The 22321-nt window shown below is 42.3% G+C and overlaps 1 protein-coding gene across 1 annotated transcript in view; it reads left to right on the top strand.

Moving 5' to 3' along the window:
- Window positions 1–22321, top strand: part of EXOC4 (exocyst complex component 4) — a 607048-nt gene that overhangs the window by 72733 nt on the left and 511994 nt on the right. Inside the window, exons 6-7 of the mRNA XM_065409076.1 lie at window positions 8862–9105; window positions 16442–16619. Of these exons, the coding sequence (XP_065265148.1) occupies window positions 8862–9105; window positions 16442–16619 (422 nt within the window). The remainder of the gene's footprint in view (window positions 1–8861; window positions 9106–16441; window positions 16620–22321) is intronic.

The raw sequence follows: 22321 nt of genomic DNA, 5'->3' as shown, positions 1-22321 counted from the left end.
GATTGGAAGACTTCAAGTTCTCACACCAGTGCAAATGAGGAGTAACTTCACTGAAATTAATGGAGTTAAATTGGCATAAATCATCTTAGAATCAGTGCTTATAATGCCATGTTGAGGAGGAGAACCTTCTCAGATCAAAATACTTGTTTCCCAAAGCTAGAAAAATCATGGAATTGTGGGTAGAACTGTGTAAAAACCATTGCTTTAGAAAGGCTGATGTCCTCTTAGCCTTTTTTCCAGGATATTGATCCCTCATATGTTTTGATATTGGAGTGAGAAGGGAGGCAGGTTAGAAAATGACTGAAACTTGTATAAAACCATTTCTTTATGACTACCACATGGGCCAAAATAGAAATTGAACAATGGAAATTATGCAGGTGAAGGCTTTCAAAGTAATCTCAAACTAGGTCTTTGGAGCCCTATGAACTTGCATCCTTTTTGTCAAAAAGGGTTAAAGGAAGAGGGGTATAATCTGGAAAGACATAATGCATGGAAAGTAGTACATAAAATTTTACTAGCTGCCCGTAAAAGCATGCATCTAAGGAAATATATCATAATAATTAGCAGCAAAATTTAACTAGTCATGGGAATGAAAAACAAGACCCAAGAGTCTGTTCCTTAGCTACTCCACTTGGATGAGTTATCAACAGTGGTTTTGCTGGGGATTGGATTGGATTTAGATGAGTAAAGTGCCTCTTGTAGCAGTTTTCCTTTTTGTGAGGTGGTGGAATCATACAAATTAGGTGCCATCTATTAGGACAGATGTTTTTATAGAAGATGGTCAGACTGGAGATGCACCAGGGAAAATGCGACCTGAGTAAGTATGGGAGTCATAAATGATTCAACTTTCTGTTGCTTTAAATCAAATGTAGTTTTTGATTGTTAAGCGGATAATTGTGCATTTTCATGTTTGTTTCCTATGATGTAGATTTATGAAAATGACTTCCCGTTTTACTGGAGAACATAAGAATAGCCATAATGGCCCAGTATACTACCTCTGAAAGTGTCCAGTGCCAGATGCTTCAGAGGCCATGGACAGAACTGGGCAATTTTGAGTGATCCATCCCCTGTTGTCTTGTCCCAGCTTTCTGACAGTTGGAGATTTAGGGCCAGCACATCCCTTGGCCCACGCCGCTTCCCGCAGCCCCCATTGGCCTGGGATGGTGAATCGCGGCCAGTGGGAGCCACGATCGGCCGAACCTGCGGACACGGCAGGTAAACAAACAGGCCCGGCCCACCAGGGTGCTTACGCTGGTGAGCCGCGTGCCAGAGGTTCCCGACCCCTGATCTAGTCTCTAGTACAGAGGCTCACTTAAGTGGTAGGTTACATACCACAGCTAATAGTTATGTAGTTTCATATATGAGTTCCTTCAGACCTCTTGGGTGAATACCATCTGGTGACTTATTACTGTCTAATTTATCAATGTGTTCCAAAACCTCTTCTGTTGACATCTCATTATGGAACAATTTCTCAGATATGTCACCTAAAAAGAATGGCTCAAGTGTGGGAATCTCCCTCACATCCTCTGCAGTGAAGACAGATGTACAGAATTCATTGAGCTTCTTTGTAATGGCCTTATCTTTCTTGAGTGCTCCTTTAACACCTTGTTTGTCTAGTGGCCCCACTGTCTGCTTGGAAAGCTTCTTGCTTCTGATGTGTTTACAATTTTTTGATGTTATGTTCTTAACTAATTGTTCTTCAAATTCTTTACTGGACTGCCTTATTATACTTTTACACCGACTTGCCAGAGTTTACGCTCCTTTTTATTTTCCCCAGTAGGATTTTAATTCCAATTTTTAAAAGATGCCTTTTTGCATCTAACCACCTCTTTTACTCTGCTGTTTAGCAATGGTGGCATTTTTTTTTTGGTCCTCTTATTTTTTTTATATGGGGGGTATTATTTAAATTGAGGCTCTGTTATGGTGCTTTTAAGTAGTCTCCGTGCAATTTGAAGGTGTTTCACCCTTCTGACTACTGTTTCCTTTTAATTTCCATTTAACTAGGGTTACTATATGTCCGGATTTCCCCGGACATGTCCGGCTTTTTGGTGCTCAAATCCCTGTCCGGGGGAAATTTCCAAAGAGCCGGACATGTCCGGGGAAATAGGGAGGCATAAGCCAGGGTCCGCCCAGCATGATCCACCGGGTCCGCAGCGCAGCCCAGCTGCCCCGGTTACAATGCTCGGGGGTGGGGGGGGCCTCGGGCTTCCCTCGCGAGTGGGGACCCCCCAGCCACTGGGGGACCTTTCCTGTGGCCCCGTTGCCCCGCGCAGCTCGGAACCCGGCGCCGCGGGAGCTGTTTCCGGCGGGGACAGACAGGCCAGGCGGCAGGAAGGAAGCTGCGGCCGGGGCTGCAGAGACCCGCGCCGCCGAGCGTCTGAAGCCCCAAGCAGGCAGAGGCTGCCGGGTGAGCGGGGGAGCAGGGCAGGCAGGGGCATAGAGGCTGCAGGGGCAGGGGGGTCCAGGGGCAGGGCAGGCGAGGGGTGCAGGGGCTGCAGGGCGAGGAGGAGCAGGGCAGGGGCCTAGAGGCTGCAGGGGCGGGGGGCGCAGGGGCTGCAGGGCGAGTGGGGAGCAGGGGTCTCAGAGGGTGCAGGGGCTGCAGGGCGAGTGAGGAGCAGGGGTCACAGAGGCTGCAGGCGCCGGGGGGTGCAGGGGCTGCAGGGCGAGTGAGGAGCAGGGGTCACAGAGGCTGCAGGGGCGGGGGGGGGGGTGCAGGGGCTGCAGGGTGAGTGGGGAGCAGGGGTCACAGAGGCTGCTGGGGCGGGGGGGTGCAGGGACTGCAGGGCGAGTGAGGAGCAGGGGTCACAGAGGCTGCAGGGGCAGGGGGGAGCAGGGAAGCACTTAGCAACCCCCAACCAAGATCAGAGCGGGAGGGAGGAGGGGGAATGCAGGGTGCTCAGAGGAGGGAGCAGAGTTGGGGCAGGGACTTTGGGGAAGGGGCGGAGTTGGGGCGGGCCCGGGGTGGAGTTGGGGCGGGGCCGGGGGTGGGGAAGGGGCGGAGTTGGGGCAGGGCCAGGGCCCCCGTGGAGTGTCCTCTTTTTTCAGTGTTGAAATATGGTAACCCTAATTTAACTAGCTTCCCCATATTTGTGTAGCTCCTCTTTTTGAAGTTAAATGCTATTGTGGTGAATTTCTTTGGCATTTCCCCCCTACAAAAATGTTAAATTTAAGTATATTATGGTCCCTACTACCGAGAGGTTCAGCTATATTCATCTCTTGGATCTGATCCTGTGCTCCATTTAATACTAGATCAAGAATTGCCTGTCCCCTGGTGGGTTCCAGGACAAGGTGCTTCAAGAAGCAGTCATTTGTGATGCCTAAAAATTTTATCTCTACATCTCTTCCTGATGTGACATATACCCAATCAATATAACGATAGTTGAAATCCCCCATTATTATTGTTTTCTCTAGCATTGTAGCCTCTCTAATCTCTCTGGGCATTTTGCAGTCACTGTCCCCATCCTGTCAGGTGGTCGGTAATACACTCCTACTGCTGTACTCTTATTTTCAATCCTGGAATCTCTATCTATAGAGATTCTATGGTAAAGTTTATTTTATTTGACTCTTTGCTTTCTTTCACATATAGTGCCACTTCCACGCCATCACAACCCATTCTCATTCCTGTATGTTTTGTACTCTGGTAGTACTGTGTCTCATTGATTATCCTCATTCCACCACATTTCCGTAATACCTATTATATCACTATTCTCATTTAATGCAGGCATTCCAGTTCACCCATCTTAGTATTTAGACTTACAGCATTTGTATATATGCTCTTGTAGAGGTAAGGCAAAGACACTGTTCTTATTCCGAGAGCTTCTGACCTCATGTAATTCTTGGGATGAATTGCATTGTCATATGGCAATAGCCTGGTAATACACTCTAGATTCCTGGATAGTATTTTGAACCATCTGAAGAAGACCATCTCCCCCCTGCCCCCCAAGCCCATACCAAGTTACACGCTGGGCCCAAAGCTTTGGGACAGGCCTCTAGAATTTTCAGTCAGTGCTGTGTAGATGTCCTTGCACTGTAGACATGTCCAGTAAAGTTAGTAGTTATTAATACTGAGTTTCTGCAACAAGGTTCCGTCCATGGTGAGGCTCTCTGACTGTGTTGATAACCTATTTTAAACATAGCTCCAGTTAAACTGGTTTCTAAGAAAGTTTGGTTGGCCAGTCTGGATGGAGCCAGACCATAGGGAAAACATTTCTAGCCTAGGCAATTCAAGAGATTGCCAAACCATGTTAGAAACTGGTTGGCCAAAGAAACTAGTTTAGCTGAAACCCCATGAGGGATAAGTCAAGTTCATCCAGCAAATCCTTACGTACCTGAGGAGTCCTTGCACATGCTAATAGTTGCTTTGGCTTGTATGGGGGCTACTCATCTGAGTAAGTATTTGCAGGATCAGGCACTAAGTTATTAACTGCCTTAGCTCTCGTTATGTTTAAACAGTTCAGATGTAACTGTGAGGCCAGTATAGAAAGGCCTAATTAAATAAACTGTAAATCTATTGGGCTGCTCAACTGCTGAAATGGGGGGGGAAGGATGCTAATTCTAATAGAAATTGGTTTGTTTAAAACCTTGGTCCACACAATATGTCCTTTTCTCTTGGCAAACAGTTTCTGAAAAATGTTCAACTCACTAACTTCTCTTAATGAGCAGTGTGGGTTTCATTTGTGCCTCTTCACAGTCATTTTATTTTGGGAATACAACAAAAATGACTAATAAAACTGGATTTTTTTTCTATTTCCTTTGCGGACCCACAAAAGGAGATTGAAATCTAACTAGCCGACACAGAAATGACTTAGCAAGTAAATAATCACTTGAATGTTTTACAGTGCTTTTATTATTTTGTATGTTTTTTTCATGTCTTCTCTACTTACTCCAAGTGCTAATGAAATAAGGAAAATGATCTTACTTGTCTTCAAAAATTCCTCACGGATATATTCTAGATATAAACCTACAGATCTAGGTAGGTATAAAATGTATTCTAACTGTTTGAGGTTCTGACTTGATATAAATGAGTGGCATTGTTAGTGTGCATCCCTTGGGCAAGAGCAAATACTGGTCAAGACACTCCATCCTGCAAGACAATCTGAACTGGGATATATCTGCACCCGCATGGAGCCCTTCTGCCTGGGCAGAGTAGCTTGCAGGATTGGAGCCTTAGGCCTACATTTTCATAAGTGTCTGTTGCCTAATTTGACACTTTGATGGGTATCTGATTTCTGTGCCAAAGCTTTGTGTTCAAATGACCCGTTGCTGATGTTGAATGACAGAAGAGGGTATGATAAGGGAGAAAAAGGAGTGGTCATAATGGAGAGAGAGAAGTAACATCTTCAGTTGTATCTTGGGCTGTGATCTAGTCAGGTCCCACGAGACCAACCTGATCTTTCTTTGAGAAGATAACTGATTTTTCAGACAAAGGAAATGCAGTAGATCTAATCTACCTGGGTTTCAGTAAGACATTTGATACAGTTCCACATGAGAAATTATTAATTAAATTGGAGAAGATGGGGATTAATATGAGATTTGAAAGATGGATAAGGAACTGGTTGAAGAGGAGACTGTAACAGGTCATACTGAATGCCTGGAGGGAGGCAGTGGAGTTCCTGAGGGATGGGTCTTGGGACCAATGTTATTTAACATTTTCATTAATGACCTTGGCACAAAAAGTGGGAGTGTGCTAATAAAGTTTGCAGATGATACAATGTTGGGAGGTAGTGTCAATATGGAGGAGGACCAGAATATCATACAAGAAGATCTGGATGACCTTGAAAACTGGAGTAATAGAAATAGGATGAAATTTAATAGTGCAAAGTGCAAGGTCATGCACTTAGGGACTAACAGCAAGAATTTTTGTTGTAAGCTGGGGGCTTATCAGTTGAAAGAGACAGAGGGAGGAGAAAGAGCTGGGGGGTATTGGTTGATCACAGGATGACTATGAGCTGCCAACGTGATGCGAACGTGAAAAAGACTATTTCAATTCCCCATCTCTGCAGTGGCTGTATTACACTAATGGATAATTCTCTCCTGAGAATTAATTTCTGCTGTGATGCCCACAAGTTGACTTAATCATAACAAAAAAAGCCCTTTCAATTTTATTTTTAACTTATTATTTAAAACCTTGTCTCTTTCTGCAATTCTTTGTGTGTCCTGTCTTTTTACATAGCTTGTGCCCCAAGGAGCATACAGTCTCATGTCTGTGTCTTGTACACCTCTGGTGCTTAACAAATAATGAGTACAATTAATGAAATAGGTGAACCATATGTACAGTGTGTGGTACACAAAATGTTTGGCTCTTGGGATGAAAGGTGCAATGAAAATGTGAGCTCTGAACTGAAATGTGTGCACCAATTGTAATATCCTAATAGCTTTGTGATTTAAGTGCATTGTAAAGATCTCCTGTGTTCCTGTTTGCTAAAAATGCCCATGGTGCTTTGCTAAAGTTTCCCCCATAACTTGCACAAATAACACACTTTAGCTGTGGGAGGTTTTTTTTTTAAAGAGAATTTAAATTGGCACTGGTTGGTTTTGATTGACATAAAAACTCAAGTTATTCTTCTCTCTTGACATTCTGTCATATAATAGGGTCTACTCTCGGTGTGTGTGCAATGCTCAGAGTGGAAATGAATAGGTGAGCAAACTCCTGTAGCACAATGGGGCTGGGCTGAGCTGAGGGGACAGAGTCTGAGGTTATGCCAGTTGAATAGTGTAATCTCTGCTGAGCAGGTCAGTCAGATCTATAATTAAAAGGATACCATCAGGGTAATATGCGTGCAAGTCAGCTGGCACTGAAATAAGTTTTAACTAACCTATTAAAAATGATGCAACATAAATAGCAACATGACAATAAAGAGCATAGGAAAATGTAACAGTTACATTTCTGGGAGGAGATGAAGGCGTGCAGGGCAATTTTGAACTTTTGTGGGCCTGGTGATGAGCTGTCTCCAGAAGGTGCTTGAAGTTTGTAACTTGCATCTGTTCCGAGTGTGCCTTTATAAATGACTTGTCTGAAGTAGATTTGAACAGGTTTCAAGCAAGATTTGTTGGTCTTGCCCTATTTTGGTGGCCAGAAGTCATGTCATGGTCCACAGCAATAGGAGTATGGGAGCATTGGTCAGAGACTTTGTTAATGGGACTAGATTAATACATTCCTCTCCCCTGGAGGAGATAACATAAAATCGGAAGGTCCCCTCTAACAGTTGATGAATTATGGAGCTTGTATCTGGGTGGTGGTTAAACGAAGTGTAAATGTAACGAGTGGCTTTGCCTAGGACTTTATATGACGTGAGGATGGACACTGTAGAAAATATTTATAGTTGTGTTGCCTTTTACTTTCACATTGGCTTTTCAATCTTTGTTACTCAGGTTGTAAAGCAGTAAGCAACTTTTTTCACTTCTTAAATTCTTAACTTCAGGAAAAAGATGTCCGAAATTTTGCTTTTCCTATTGCTATAGTTATTGAGGCGGTGGAAGCATGGGAAAGGCCAGAGTTCAGATGTCAATGAGGAGGCACTTGTTTGGAACAGTCTTTTCTGAGAACTCTTGTTTTGACATCTGTATTCTGACATTTAAGCTAACCTGTAGATGGACCTTTTGTTTCTGGTGGTGTCACCTCCATAGCTGGCTCTAGAGCTTTGTGTTCCTTGTGACATGCTGTTTCTCTTATTTGTGAAATCCATTTTGAACTTTTCTGGTGGTTTATATACACTTTCTTTACATTCTTGGATGATTTTAGAAGCATATTTTTTAATCAGTCCATTATAGAGCAGTATAAGTTACTGGAGTCATTTGTTCTCCAACAGTCTGAGCTTGGTTCAACACCATCAGGATGAAACAGCTGTTTGTCTCTAATCTCTGTATCAGTAACCATTATGAGGTTTGAATCTCTTTATCTGTATACTTCTGAGCTGTGTGTCTGTGTACTTTTAATCAAGCTGTTAACAATCCATGTGGCCATACAGTTCTTTACAACACATTTTGGTTGGACTTGCCTTGAAGACTTTCACTTCACATTGGCTTTTCAGCGTATCAGTTAAGTGTTTCACCCAGTCTTTAGCATAGACACCCTTTTGTTACTGTTCATTATCTGTAAATTAAGAAATGTTGATTAATGAGCATACTTAAAACAAAAACACATTACCCTGAGATTTTGTGGTTACTGTCTCCTAGCAACAGAACTTCCTGTCAAGATACTCCGTGTTATTTCAAGGGGACTGTATCCAGAGTAGCCTTAATTCTCCATCTAGTTTTTCAAACCTAATCCTTTTTCTCTTTTAGACAACTTACTAAAAGGTTCTTTTTAAAGAGTGTGATTAATATCTTCAGTCTCTTGACAGCAGTAATAAAATAGAATGGTATAACATCAAACCATCATTCCATACTTTATTGTAAACTAGAATGCAAAGAGGAAAAGAAAAGGTCCTTTTCTACAAATTCACCAGGAGTTTGTTCTTGGTAAACTAATTGGTTCTCACAGTAAAAAACTTCTCTTTTGTGAAAATGGAAGATAGCTAGGTTGGGGGTTCAAGCCTATAATTCCATTGATACGTATAGTCTTAAAATGATTATTAATAAAACTCATATTTTATGGATGTCTTAATCACACTAGACTTTAATATACCCCAGAACTTGCAGGTAACTTATGCCTCCTTGTATATGACCTCTGACTTTGAATCAGTCTACTTTGCAGGCTGCTATGTTTTGTGTATAGTAAAGAAATTGAGTTGTTTTGTGTTCCAGCGTTTATTCCTGCAGTGGTCCATGATAGGCAGAGTTCTGTTGCGACAATTGGAACATTGTATTTGCTTGGTGTTGATCTTACTTTGAATGGTTTAAACGATTGTTTGTGGTTTCAGTGCGAGAAGTGAGTGTGCTGGAGATTAAAGAAGATATGGAGCTGGATCCGGAGGAGAACAGTACTGTCTTCATGGGGATCCTCATCAAAGGGCTGGCCAAACTGAAAAAAATCCCTGAGACCGTGAAGGCTATCAAGGATCGTCTGGAACAGGAGCTCAAGCAGATTGTCAAGAGGTCCACAACGCAGGTGGCAGACAGTGGCTACCAGAAAGGAGAGAGCCTTTCCCAGGAAAACCAGCCTAGGTAGGCACATTTCAAATGCTGAGGTAGGGAGTACTGGTATTTGTTGCAAAAGTAAGCTGTGGGCTGAGGCCATCACCCCCAGGAGCATCAGCAGCCCTTTGGCTACAGCAGTAATCTCAAAATTTTAAACATGTGCCCCAGTGACTTGGGAAACTAAGTCCCATTTAGCTCTTTGCAGGATCGGGTAATAATTTAAAAAACATGTTAATGTACCCAGAGGTCTGGGCACATGGTTTTATAAATATTGATATGAATGAATGATCAGCAGGAGCTGATGAGCTCCTAAGATACATGGGTTTTGTTTCCATGCAGACCTTCAAAGAATATAAAAAATGATGGAGGAATCACCCTCCGATAAGGGCAGAGGGAGAATTGTTAATAAACAGAATGGTCTGCAAAGTTTTCCATAAGGCATCTCCTGCTTTTAAAAGGTGAATTTAAAATCTTTAGAAAAACAAATGAAATAAAATGTAAGGTCCCCAATTAACAGAAATCACATGTAGACAGTTGGGAAACCCAGCCAACCTAGACAAATTAGCTACATTTTTAATTGAGTCAGTGATGACTCCTGTCTTAAAAGCCAAAGGTTCTTTTTTCCTCCACAAGAGCCAAATTCTGTAAAAAGTTAAAAATGGGTAGAGTATGCCTCTCAACACTGTTTAAATGTTAAGGTTTTCAGTGATGGTAGGTTCTTGACCTCAGGACTTGGCAGGTGAAATATTTTTTAGTTTTTCTTAAAGCTAGAATCGGATATGAATGCCTCTCGGTCTCTTTCATATCACTGAGCTCATTGTCTGTCTTCAGCTACTGTACTTAGAGGATATCCATAAAAATGATTACTACTGGCAAATAAAATGACTAATAAAGACGACTAAAAAAGATGAAAAGCCCAAAGGCTCTGTATCTATAATGAAGCTTCTTATGGGCAGCTTGCACTAACCACATTAGATGTCCACATAACTTGTATTGTCTGTTTTTCCAAGACTGGGTGCTGACTGTTGAAAGACTGGCTGGTATTCTTTCCTTTTTGAAAAGTGTCATGTCCCCTTCTGCTTGGGCTGGAGGCCAAGAAGTCTGTGTTTGGAAATTCTAGAGTAATTCCTTTAGGAACCCCTCATAAAAATGATTTAAGTCCTGTCATTCCATGAGAAAAAGTTACACTTCTGGAGCACAGCCCTAGACTTTCCTAATTTGACAGTGTCCCAGTTTGGATTATGAAAGGGTGTGGTACTTCAATCTCACCATTGAATGTTTTATTTTTCTGCCTATCATTAGCCTAGCCTAGTAAACTCTATAACTTCCATATGTGACTGCGTTTTACTGTTCTGAAATATTAATTCACAATGTGTTTGCAGAATGCACAATTTTTAAAAGCCATTTATATACTGCTACATACAGATAACAATTTGTTGGGGGTGAAGGGGGCAGAATGCATTTTCTCTGCAATTGACCATGATATACCTCAATCTCACCCTACCCCTTCACTCACCTGTGGGGGAGATGAGCCATTTGAGGGCACCATTAACCACTAGAGGGCAGTAGGAGGTTTCCAGTAGTTAGCTGCTTAAGCCATTGTAGAAATGATCAAAACTGTTGTGTATAACTACTGTGGAATCCCTACGCAGTTGGAACTGATCTTGGCTTTTCTGTATCTAGTCTGTCTTCCAACCTTTATCACTACCACTGATGTTCAGAACAGTACCTGGGTTCTTTACTATTTCTAGCAGTTTGTGTATGCCCTTGAACAATTATTTTGTGGAGAAAAGGTTCTGATTTTATCTTATTCGTGAGCAGCTCATTATATTGTAAATAGTATCTACAGAAATCTCTGACTTGGCTATGAAGGACAAGGTATAGTGAAAGAGTTAGCATTGTATTAGTTTTAGTTTGAGAAGTCTGGTAACATTACTACTGACGGACAAAGATATTGGGCCAGATCCTCTGGCTGTGTAAATTGTCATCGCTCCAGTGTCTTCAACTGAGCTGTGAGGTTTTACATCGATTGAAGATCCGACTCACTGAGCCGGCATATTGACTATCTCATTACCAAACCCATGCTGCTTTTTCCTTCTTAAGAAATTTCCTTACTTGTCTTTACCAACTCTTGTTGCTGAGGCTTGAACTGCAAAACCAAAACATCAAACTCCAAATTCCCCTAAACTAAGCAAAGGATGTTTTCATTGGTAAAGTGCATGCATTATCATTGGTGACCTCATGCAAGTGTCAGCAGCAGTCACTTCCTATGGACTCATTCTCTTTTATTGCCCAGACAATAGGAGTTGCCTCAGGGCGTGTCAGTTTCTGTCGACATGTTTATGTATTTCTTGGTGAGTGGATGCTAAGAACATGAACTGACAAACTGCCCGAGCAGCCCTTTGTCATTGCAGATGTTTGTTCTGCTTAGGTCACTGGGTCCAAAAAGACCCTCCCCCACAACTTATGCCTTTGGAGTGAACTATTTTTGTGATGCTTTATGTTGTCTCTTTAACCCACACTGCATTAATTTTCGGTCACCTTGTCTCAAAATGGCCTAAGAGATTTAGAAAAGGTCCAGAAAAAGGGCAATTAAAAATGATTAGAAGCTTCAGGGGACTTGACTACAAGGAGAATTGGAAAGGATGGGAACTGTTTAAATGGGAGAAGGATGTATGGTAGTTCGTTAGCTAAAATGATGACTGTCACAGAGAGTGCCAATTGGGAGCTTCCAATCAGCCCATGCCATAATGTGAGAATATGAAGGCACTTGTAATTAAGAAAAAATATAACTATCTTTTTGTTCAGTGCCATTGAGTGCCAACAGGGTGAACAGTTTGAAATTCTGCAAACTAGTTTACTTAATCCCTTTTTATTACAAACACATCTCATTTGTATTTTCTTACATGTGACATCTGTCTAACCTATTTAATCCAGCCTTGCAAAATTTTGCTTGCTTGGGGCAAACAACTTTTTTCTTTTTTCGATGGATGACTAAATTATTATTTGGCTTTATTGTTGCCATGGTAATGGCAGGTGAATCGATTTTGTGCCTGGGCTGATAAATTTTCACAATTATGTATGTTTAATTATGAAGGTGCCCATCGGCTTCAAATTAAGATTGCCTTCAGTTTTCCACGCAAAGCAAGGTATAAATCCCTTTAACGTGAAAATGCCAAGCCCTTGCAAATTCTGCCTCCATGTCATATTTGGCATCCTGGTTCTCTGGCTTCCGCCCTTACCAGTTCCTCACCCTTACTGTCTGTTTGCCTCCTCACTTGTGCCTGCTATAGTGAGCCCTTATTTTATGTACCTAATAAGGTACTGAGGCTCAGCTCTCCCAAGCCTTAGGAAGTCTATCTGATGGAGAAGCTGCCTATCTATCAGAAATAGAAGCTCTGTTTCCAGGATGGATAAAAGTAGATGATTTTTTAAAAAATCGGATTTTTTAATTTAAATTAAATAAAGCTCACTTTTGAAACATAAACCTATTTGAAACTATGATAACCTATGTTAAGGCCTAAAATTACTACAATCTCTTTAAATCATTTAAATTAAATAGAAATATATTCAAGCTGTACTTATTTCTTGCCAAAGTTTTAAAGAGAGTCAGACCACCAAAGTGGTTGGAAGTCTCTGGCCAAGCACCAGGAACCAGAGTTTGTTGAAGTGCTAAACCAGCTTTTGACAGCACTAGCCACTTCTGCATATGCAGAGAGAATATTTTCTCCAGTTTCTTCAGTTCTTGACTAGTTCATTCAAAGTTGAGAAACTGACTGGGAGTTGAAAAAAAGCCTGCAAGCTTGTTTTCCTCTTGCTATCTCTGAATAAATAACAGGTGGGAGGGAATGACACCTACTAGTTCTAAAATCTTGATGGACAGGGTGACCAGAAACAACCAGTTCAATTCACTAATTGCTGTTACTACATCCTTTGTTTAATAAAGCAGTTAGTTTTAAATGTAAAACATTTTAATTTAGGTTAGATATTAGGAAAAACTCTTAACTATAAGGGTACATAAGCTCTGGAATAGGTTTCCAAGGGAGGTTGTGGAATCCCCATCATTGGAGGTTTTTAAAAACAGGTTGAATATACACCTGTCAGGGATAGTCTAGGTTTACTTGGTCCTGCCACAACGTAGGGAGTTGGACTTGATGACTTTTTGAGGTCTCTTGCAACCCAACATTTTGTGTTTGATAAACTTACTGTTTTTCTTATGCTTCCAGTATAATTAAGGTTATTTTTATTAGTAAAATAAAGCCATCTTAAAATGCTGGTTTTGTGCATTTTTAATTAAATCCCAATTTCCATTCAAATGTAGCTTGACACAAATTACAAGTAAAAAATTAATCATCTAATAAATGAGAAATGCATCATTCACCATTTTCTAAGATAAACTGAATGTAAAAATTAGGAATCGGAATATTAAGCTATATAATTCCTTAAGCTATATATATATATAGCTCTGTGTGTGTGCGTAAAACGTCTGTTAAGCAATATAATTGATTAAATAAATGTGTATAGCGAGTGTGTCTTCCTGATTTGCAGAAAAAAGAACCAAATAGTGTAAAAGCTATATTTAGTTGCAAATCAGCATGTTTTAGTGGTTAGCAACCAATAAGAATCTGATTCTATGATTTCCCCCAAAAAAGGTTCTTATTGGTTGCTATATGCATAAATAAACTATAAATAACTAACTAAAAAATAAATAAATAACTATAGTGCAAATGTAAAACAAGTTTAAAGTTGATAATTTAGATCATGGTTAAAATCGATTATTAAAATCAATCCACCCTGTCCATTTCTTAGGCAACTTAGTTTCCATGTTACCCCCTCATCCTGACTATTCATGTTAGTAACTTAATAGTAAAGCTACGTTTTAGTCACAGATGTTTTTAGTAAAAGTCATGGACAGGTCACGGGCAGTAAACAAAAATTCGCTGCCCATGACCTGCATATCACTTGTACTATATACCCCTAACTAAAACTTGGCCAGGGGGCCCCCAGTGCTCTGAGGGGGTGGGCTGGGGGTGCTGCGGGTGCTATGGGGGGGTTGTCTGGGACCCCCGCTGGTGCTGTGAGGGGAGGGTTGGTGAGGCTGGCAGGCTCCCTACTGGCCTCCATGTAGCTCCCCAGAAGCAGCTGACATGTCCCTGCAGCTCCTAGGGGGAGGGAAGGCCAGGGGGCTCAGTGCGCTGCCCCCGCTACAAGCTCCAGCTCCGCAGCTCCCATTGGTCAGGAACCGCAGTTAATGGGAGCTGTGGGGGTGGTGCCTGCAGGCAGGGGCAGCGCACAGAGCCCCCTGGCCGCTCCACCTAGGAGCTGCAGGGACATGCCAGATGCTTCCGGGGGCCCCCATCCCCTGAGGTAAGTGCCGCCCTCCACACCAACCCCCAGTCGTGAGCCCCTCCCATAGCCAAACTGCCCCAGCAGTGATCAGTGCGACTGTCCCAGGGGCTGCTTGATCTGTTCGGGCAGTCCCAGAGCCAGCTGCACCGGCCATTGCAGAAGCCACGGAGGTCACGGAAAGTCACGGAATCAGTGACCTTCGTGACAGACACGGAGCCTTATTTAATAGCTATCGGGGTCAAATAGCAGTCAAGGAGAGGGCAAGATGTACAGCTCTGCTTATAGGAGCAGCATCTTTAACATTTTAAAGATTGGCTATAAAAGCCTAAACAGAAGAGAATAGTCTTTCCTCCATGTTACAGTTATATAGTTAAAATGTAATACTATCACCATAGTCTAAAACCTTCTTTCCACTGCCATCTCCTCTTCCATATCCCAGGCGTTGATTGTCGATGCTTTCCCCTTGTAAACACATGCAACACACAGATGTGCAAAGACCTATTGCAGCAGAACAGGGCTACTCTCCTCCACAACTTATATTCCAAAGCTATTTAAGGTACTGTTGCTAACTTGAAAAACAATGGAAATTCCCATACAAACAACTTTATTTAAAGTTAAGATTGCTCAAATACATGCAGTCAGTTAACGTAAGGCAACATAAACAACTACACATGCCTTACCACCCAAATATCATAGTTCCCAAATGCGCATACAGACTCCTGACTTCTACAACAAACACCTTGTCATGTTCAATATACACCCATCCTTCAAAAGCAGTATTTCTGTTCTACGTTGTCCCCAGGCTGTCACTTATACATACTACTAATTTGTAGGCATTTCCTAACATTAAAGGTGAATGGAAAAGCTCCTAGTACCACAAAATAGAATTGCCTTATAATACAGGATTTTTTATTTTGTTTCATCTGAGAGAGACTAGAGCTGCAAATTTCAGATCTGGGTCCAGATTTGAACTTTTCTGGTATTTATAAAGGTGTTTGGGTCCGGGATGTGGTACAGATCATTGTTCAAAGAGAGGGGGCAGCAATGAAGTTCAGTTCAGGATCCGAACTTACTAAAGTTTTTAATCAGGCAGTGTTTCAGCCCATGTCTATTTTTAGTATAATGTACAGACAAGACCTAGACCTGTCGTACTGTGCTTCTCTACATTCCTAGACTTGTCCTTTCATTTTTTTCAGTGTAATCAAAAAGCTTTTCTCCTTAACCATGAGCTCTATGTTTGATACTGGTAATGTGTGTTAGCTGCATACCCCATCTGAGAACTCTGGCAATTGCCCACCTGATTCTTAAATTAGAGGGATACATTTGAAGGATTACATTATATAGTGAGCCATCTGGAATAGACATTTCTGTTGGTAATGTCCTGCTTTTACCCTTTGTGTCTGTGCAGTAAGGTCAAGAGAAGGTTTTTGTCCAAGATGGTTAAGTGACATATGTGAGGGGAACACTATCTTTGGGCCTAGGGGTGTCTGTATAACTCGATAACAGCATCAAACTTAATTGACATTTTCTTCTAAATAATAATATCAGATGTGGTAAGTCATTGTCTTGTCACACAATAGTTACAGGCTTTTGCAACGGCCCATTAATTTCAATCATTGGGCAGTAAAGAAGCCATAGCAACAGCTAATGTGCTGTACACTTATATGAGGTTATAGCCATAACACCTTATGTGTAATAATAAAATTTTGATGATTGACACAGCTGATAAGCCCTGATACCTCTGGTTTCTGATCTTTCATGTAGGTTTTAAAATTCTTTCATACTGTTCATCCCATAATCCAAAATGGCACTAAACCATTGAATACCATATTATTTTCAGCCAGTGTGTTAGTAAATGAGACTTACCTTCTTCCTCAGTTTAAGAGAGGGGAAGAAAACAGATAAGCCCCTGCCTCCTGCCCCCCAATCTGTTTATCGAAGGTACTTGTATGGCCTTCATTACTAGGTTATCGGAATGCCTTATGGTCTTGAATGCATTTGTCCTTCCTTCTAGGTTACTTCTGGAACTGCTTGAACTTCTCTTTGACAAATTCAACGCTGTAGCAGCTGCTCACTCTGTGGTGCTGGGACATCTTCAGCAGACAGTGGCCTCTCCATCCGGCCTGTATGATGGTGATGTCAAATTGTATGACATGGCAGATGTGTGGGTGAAGATCCAGGATGTCTTGCAGGTAAGGATCTCTCAAACAGTCATGCACTCAGTTTAGAACAGCAATTTTTGCTGACAGAGTGCCAGAAAATTCATTCATATAGACTAGAGGCTCAAGAAGCATACATGCTGGAACTTGTCTTTATTGCTGGGTAAATGTCTGTGTTGTTACAATGGACTGCTGGGTCCCAAAGCACATAAACCCCGGCAATCAACGTCTTTTTTGGCTTCATCGTTATGGTACGTGAAGAGGTGATACAAGTTACCTGCCAAGTTACCAAATGATGTTATCAGAAGCTTTCAAACAGTAACATTTAACTCAGTGTTGTTACCTTGTCACATTTTCCTGTCACATAGAGTGTCACAACTGAAACCACCTGTCTCCTTATGTCAGCATGCCTTCATTGCAGTCAGCCGAGACACTGAGGCTGGAGCTGCTGCCTGCATATTTTCTCTGAAGACTCCTCAACTTTTGTTCTAAATTGTGGTGTACTCTGCTGTAAAGGATTATAGAAAGTTCCATGTTTTCTTTTCTTTGTTGTTCGGTTTAACTGCACAATGGCGTGTGATAACTGTCTCTACATATATAGGTACGGATCATAGAATCATAGAATATCAGAGTTGGAAGGGACCTCAGGAGGTCATCTAGTCCAACCCCCTGCTAAAGCAGGACCAATCCCCAACTAAATCAGATAACTGCATATGCCACGTGTGACTTATTAAGAAGTTTTGAATGGCTTACCAGCCCTTTGCCAATTAATCTTTTCCCTGGGCCTCTTTCTAGCCCCCTTAGGCAGCTTCACACAGGTGCTTTATAAAGAATCAGTTTGACACATAAATGTTTCTTTCTGTCCCAGATTTTAACCCTCCTTCCCTTTGTTATCATACCTGCCCAAACCTCAGGATAGATAATATTCAGCCCCAGGCTAGTGACCGTCACAAATTTTAAAAACCTTGTGCAATTGGAGCTGACTGGAACATGTCCGTGGCTATGGTTAAGCTTGTGGGTGGCAATAGAGTGCCTAGTTCATGCTCTAGCCATGCTATCATTGCCCAAGGCCAAAAAACCTTTAAGAGCTTTGGCAGTTCTGCCAGTCTCACTCTAGGGAGCAGAGGCCCAGGAGTGAGAATCTTGCACAACGTTATCGTCAGTGAAGTAGAATGACAAGGCAAGTAATTTTCCCTTATCAGCAAGAGTTGGTGATGGTTGCATCCCTCATGAGTGGTGAACTAAAATTGAGAAAACCTTTATACTGGACGACACATACGCAACCCCCACCTTTTCCCCAACTGAGTGTCTCCTACGTGACTGAAGAATCAAGTGAGAGAGTTTTAAACTTTGTTATTGGGATTATTTTTTTTAATCTACCACCTGTGATGCTTAGTTGCTATAAGTCTGACTGGTCAGAGGGAGCCATAAAACCCTCCAGAAATGACCTAAAATAGCTTTTCTGCACATAAAAATGACAGCAATTCAAACTCCATAATCTTGTGCCCATCTGGGGCTGGAAATGAGTGCTGGATCGCCATGGGAAGCTGGGACTCTTCTCTATTTCTGTTTGTATTGAGCTCCTGTTTATTGCATTGCAGGGTCACAAGCATAGGCAGCTGGTGAAAACATTCTTTTTGGTGGCTAGGTGCATGGAATGGGGGGAGGCCCCCCACTCCAGTGCGTGTGTGGGAGGAGCCTCTTTTCTGAGGGATGTCTCAGGCCCCACTCTTGAACGTGTGTGTGTGTGTGTGGGGTCACTGTCTTTATTCCAGCCTCCTGTGGAGGGGAGGCCCCTAAGGTGGGGGTTAGAGAGCGAGCCCTCCCCACACTCAGCAGCAGTTCCTGCCCTGCAGGGCCGGGCCTGGATCCCCGCCCTGGCCCACTGGCTTTTGCTGCTCGCAGCTGAAGGGCTTGACTCTGCACTTTTCAAGAAGGCAAGACTCGCGTTGTCTTCAAAGGGACTCTTCTGCTATTAGAGTAGGATGAGAGATGATGGTTTAAAACCCTTTTTAAGATAAATATCATTTAGTTCTTATTTTAAGCATCTGGCGTATCAGTTCTCATTTGTAAAGTTTTGAACAACACAGTGAGGTCTGGAAAACTCTTTTTCATCCCTGCTAAAAAACCGAAAAGTTTCTTACCTCTGGGCATGTCATACACGAGGCCATTCTTAACAACTTCTTGAAGCTCAGATCAAACATTAGTCGGAGCTGCTTGGCAGTGGTGTCCTTGTCATTTATTTTAGTCGTCACTGTTTTTAATTGAATGCCAAACGAAACCACGTAAAATGTGGCATATGAAAACAGTAGGAGATAAGACAGTTTGTTTGGTGGTGGTGGGGAAGCTGGGGGTGGGAAGGATAAATAACTCTCTGTGATCTAGCCTCCCCCCTGGCCTTGTGGTAGTTTGTGTGCAAAGCCTGAAGACAGCTGGACAGAGGTAGGGAGCCTAGCCCCCTGAGTGACTACAAGTTGCAGGCAGGGTTGACTGGGTTGTGCACACGGGGTGGCCTGGAGCGGAGCAGAACTGGCAGGCAGAGAAAGTGTAGTGGTTATTTCTGACATGCTGGAGCATAGCGATGTCCTATATTTCATCTGCTGGAGCAACACTATAGACTGCTCCAGAAGCACTATGCCCCAGCGGCAGAGATAGATTGGGGTGTGGGGGAGGCTGAGCCCCCCTCACCCAACCCACCTGCTGTTTATGGTCATAAGATAGTGGACTTTAAAGTTGTGACACTTTTAGGTATAGAAAACCTTTACTGGCCTATGACTAAATTGTGTCCATTCTGGTTCTTGAACAGCAATAATTTAAGGACTGAAATTCCCCATTTTTGTGAGGAGGAAGAGGAAACATTTCTCTAGCAGGTTGATTTTTTTTTTTTTTTTTTAAACAATGTTTGTTTACATGTGTTCAGGGGTTAGGAAGGATGGAAGAAATTGTGAGATGATGGATTAGTGGCAGAAGTGAAGTCAGGTGATGCAGTCAAAGATGAATGAAATGTATTAATGCCTATGCAATATATCACATGCCTCTACAATTTTTCACATGGATAACACGTCCTTTAATAGTGTGTCTGTGCATGTGTAATCTATTATGAAATAGCTGTCTTTATAGCTGTATGCATGCATGCATACATACATTTGTGTGTATATGTTGGGGGTGCAGAGGCAAAAATGTAAGACGGTATTAATTTTTTCTTTCAGCTCAAATGACCTGACTTGTTTTTCCTCTAGATATCTGAATGCTTCCCAGTAATATTCATTGTTAATGCTCGATGCTATTGTAACCCACGTGCCTAATAGGGAGGTATGTCTTAAAGAGACCCATTGGTGGGAGGTAGGAGTGAGTTGTCTGAGTCATTGTTGCTAGGCAGATTTAGCACTCTACATCCAGAAGCTTGGTGTGGTAGTTTTGGGTCTGCTCCAATAGGTTCCCTGTTACTGGGGTCAGACTCCATGAGGGCAAGCGGTCAGAGCAGCTGCTTTGCAGGGGGCCATGTGCCCTGGGTGAGTTGGGAGAAGCTGAGCCCAGGAGCAGAAGCAGGCTGTTTCCCCTAACTCTGAAGCATTTTGCAGCAGTTTTATTTGTTTTGTTTTTTGTTTTGTTTTTTGTTTTATATCTATATACTTAACTGAGTGATTGGTTAATCAGTTAGCTGACTGGCTAACAGTGCTTTCCGCAGAGGAAGAGTCTGCATGGATTCCAAGTGAAGATTCCTACTAGCAAGTGGAGGGAAGATTTTGTTTTAGACTCAGCAAACTGTATAGATTTGGTGATCAAAGACTCTAACTGAGACTTAGGTGAACTCAGCCTAAGCTTTTGGGAATTCTCAGTTTCTTCTCACTTGTGGTTCTGTGGGGACTAAACTGTTCAGATTTAAATTTTTCTTTATTGATGTTTATGTATAACTGTGAAGATAATGTCTGTGGATTATAAAATATCATATTATGCTGTAAAAATTAGATTATTATTTGTTTCTTTATCATAAGATTTTATAAAGTTGTTTAATTACATTCATTTTTTTTAGTTCCTTTTGGGACTTGAATGTGGGGAGGTTGACCCTGTGCAATCCTTGCTGAAAATTCTTAGCAACTGAATTCTGAGTCTCCAGCTACTTTTCTATGGGAGTTGGGGTTTTTTTTTAGGCACTGAAGAAGGGCAACGAAGTGTACTTTAGCCCACCCAAAGGTTACACTATTATGTTACTCCTGGGGGCATTCTGTGCCAAAAAATAAAAAATTCTGCGCACAATATTTTAAAATTCAACAAAATTCTGCAATTTTTATTTGTCAAATAACACTACGTAATCACACCAGTTCCAATTATTTTGTTAATTTATTTCAAAATACCTGTCAGCAAGTATGTCTGTAACAATACAGAGACACACACAAATTCTCCCAGGAGTAGAGATTTAAAGAAACCCCTATGATAACCCAGTTCCTGTTCCTCTGTCCCATTCCCCTCCAGAGCCCAGCTGGGGGGCCAGACACCCACAATCCCTCCCTCCCCCGGAGCCCAGTCACGGAGCCCCCAGGCCCAGATACCCACACCCTCCCCTCCCCCCGGAGCGTAGCCGCAGAGTCCCCCCCCTGCTCAGATATTCGCACCCCCCCCCAGAGCCCAGCCGCAGGGCCTCCCTTGCCCAGATACCTGCGCCCCCCCCGAGCTCAGGCACTCCCTCTGTCCCCCCAGAGCCAGCTGTGGTCTCCCCCAGCCCAGACACCTGCCCCCTCTCCTCCAGAGCCACGGGATCCAGAGGGAGAAACAACCTGATGCTGGGTCCCGGGCATGTGTGGAGTTTCCTGCACACCGCTGTCTCCTTCCCTCAGGGCATGTGGGGAATTGCTGCTGCCAGGATCTCTCTAGCTCCCTCCCCTTCCCCCTGGCAATGTCTTCTGTGTGTGAGCTGGACTCTGCTGAGTCCAGCAGCCCCTAGTGGCAACCAGCAGCACTGCAGCCCATTTCTGTGGGGGAAAGGAAATGCTGTGTCCACATTAATTTCTGCAAAATTCTGCATTGCGCAGTGGCGCAGAATTCCCCCAGGAGTATTATGTGTGTGACATTAAGGTGTACAATGCCAGGTAGTGGCATCTTGAATAACGAGACATTGAATATGCAGATTTTTTTTTGTTTTCAACATTAATTAAGAATCAAATAAAAAGATATTGTGAGATCATCAGTTCAGGAGCATATGGTGACCCTTTAAAGTTGGATTTCTGAGTGCTAAGAAAACCATTAGTTCATCAGAATATTAGAACAATCTTGGTCAGTGAGGTGTAGTTTCTGATCCTGTTTATTCTTTCTTTGATGCTTTCACATGTTTGTGTCAGTGTCATCCTGATGTGTCTATGCAGCTACAATGTAGCAAGAGAGATTTGAAATTCAGTTTTAAATTTTAGCCTGACATTTTATGCATGTTGCTAATTTAGTTCTTTAATTTAGCAGTTGGTGGAATGTACTTCTGGAGAGGGTGTTTACTTCAGAACTAAATATTTGATTGAAAAGAACAATAAGACACCTGCAGTTAAAACTGTAATAATGTGGATAATTGCTACAGAATAATGTGATGAATGGCACTCTAGGCTTTTCTGGCACTGCTAAGATGTGTCCTGAATCTTTCTGTCCAAAGGATAATAAGTTTTGCCATTAAGGCAGTATTGTGTAAAAGGCAGAATGGTGCATGCACCATGTTACAAGGTCTGAAGGCGTAGAGTGCAATGTTTTTGTCC

This window comes from Emys orbicularis, chromosome 1 (assembly GCF_028017835.1).
Source record: "Emys orbicularis isolate rEmyOrb1 chromosome 1, rEmyOrb1.hap1, whole genome shotgun sequence".
NCBI classification, from domain to species: domain Eukaryota; kingdom Metazoa; phylum Chordata; order Testudines; family Emydidae; genus Emys; species Emys orbicularis.
Note: the sequence above shows the minus strand (reverse complement) of the source record. Positions and strands in the feature narration are given on the sequence as shown.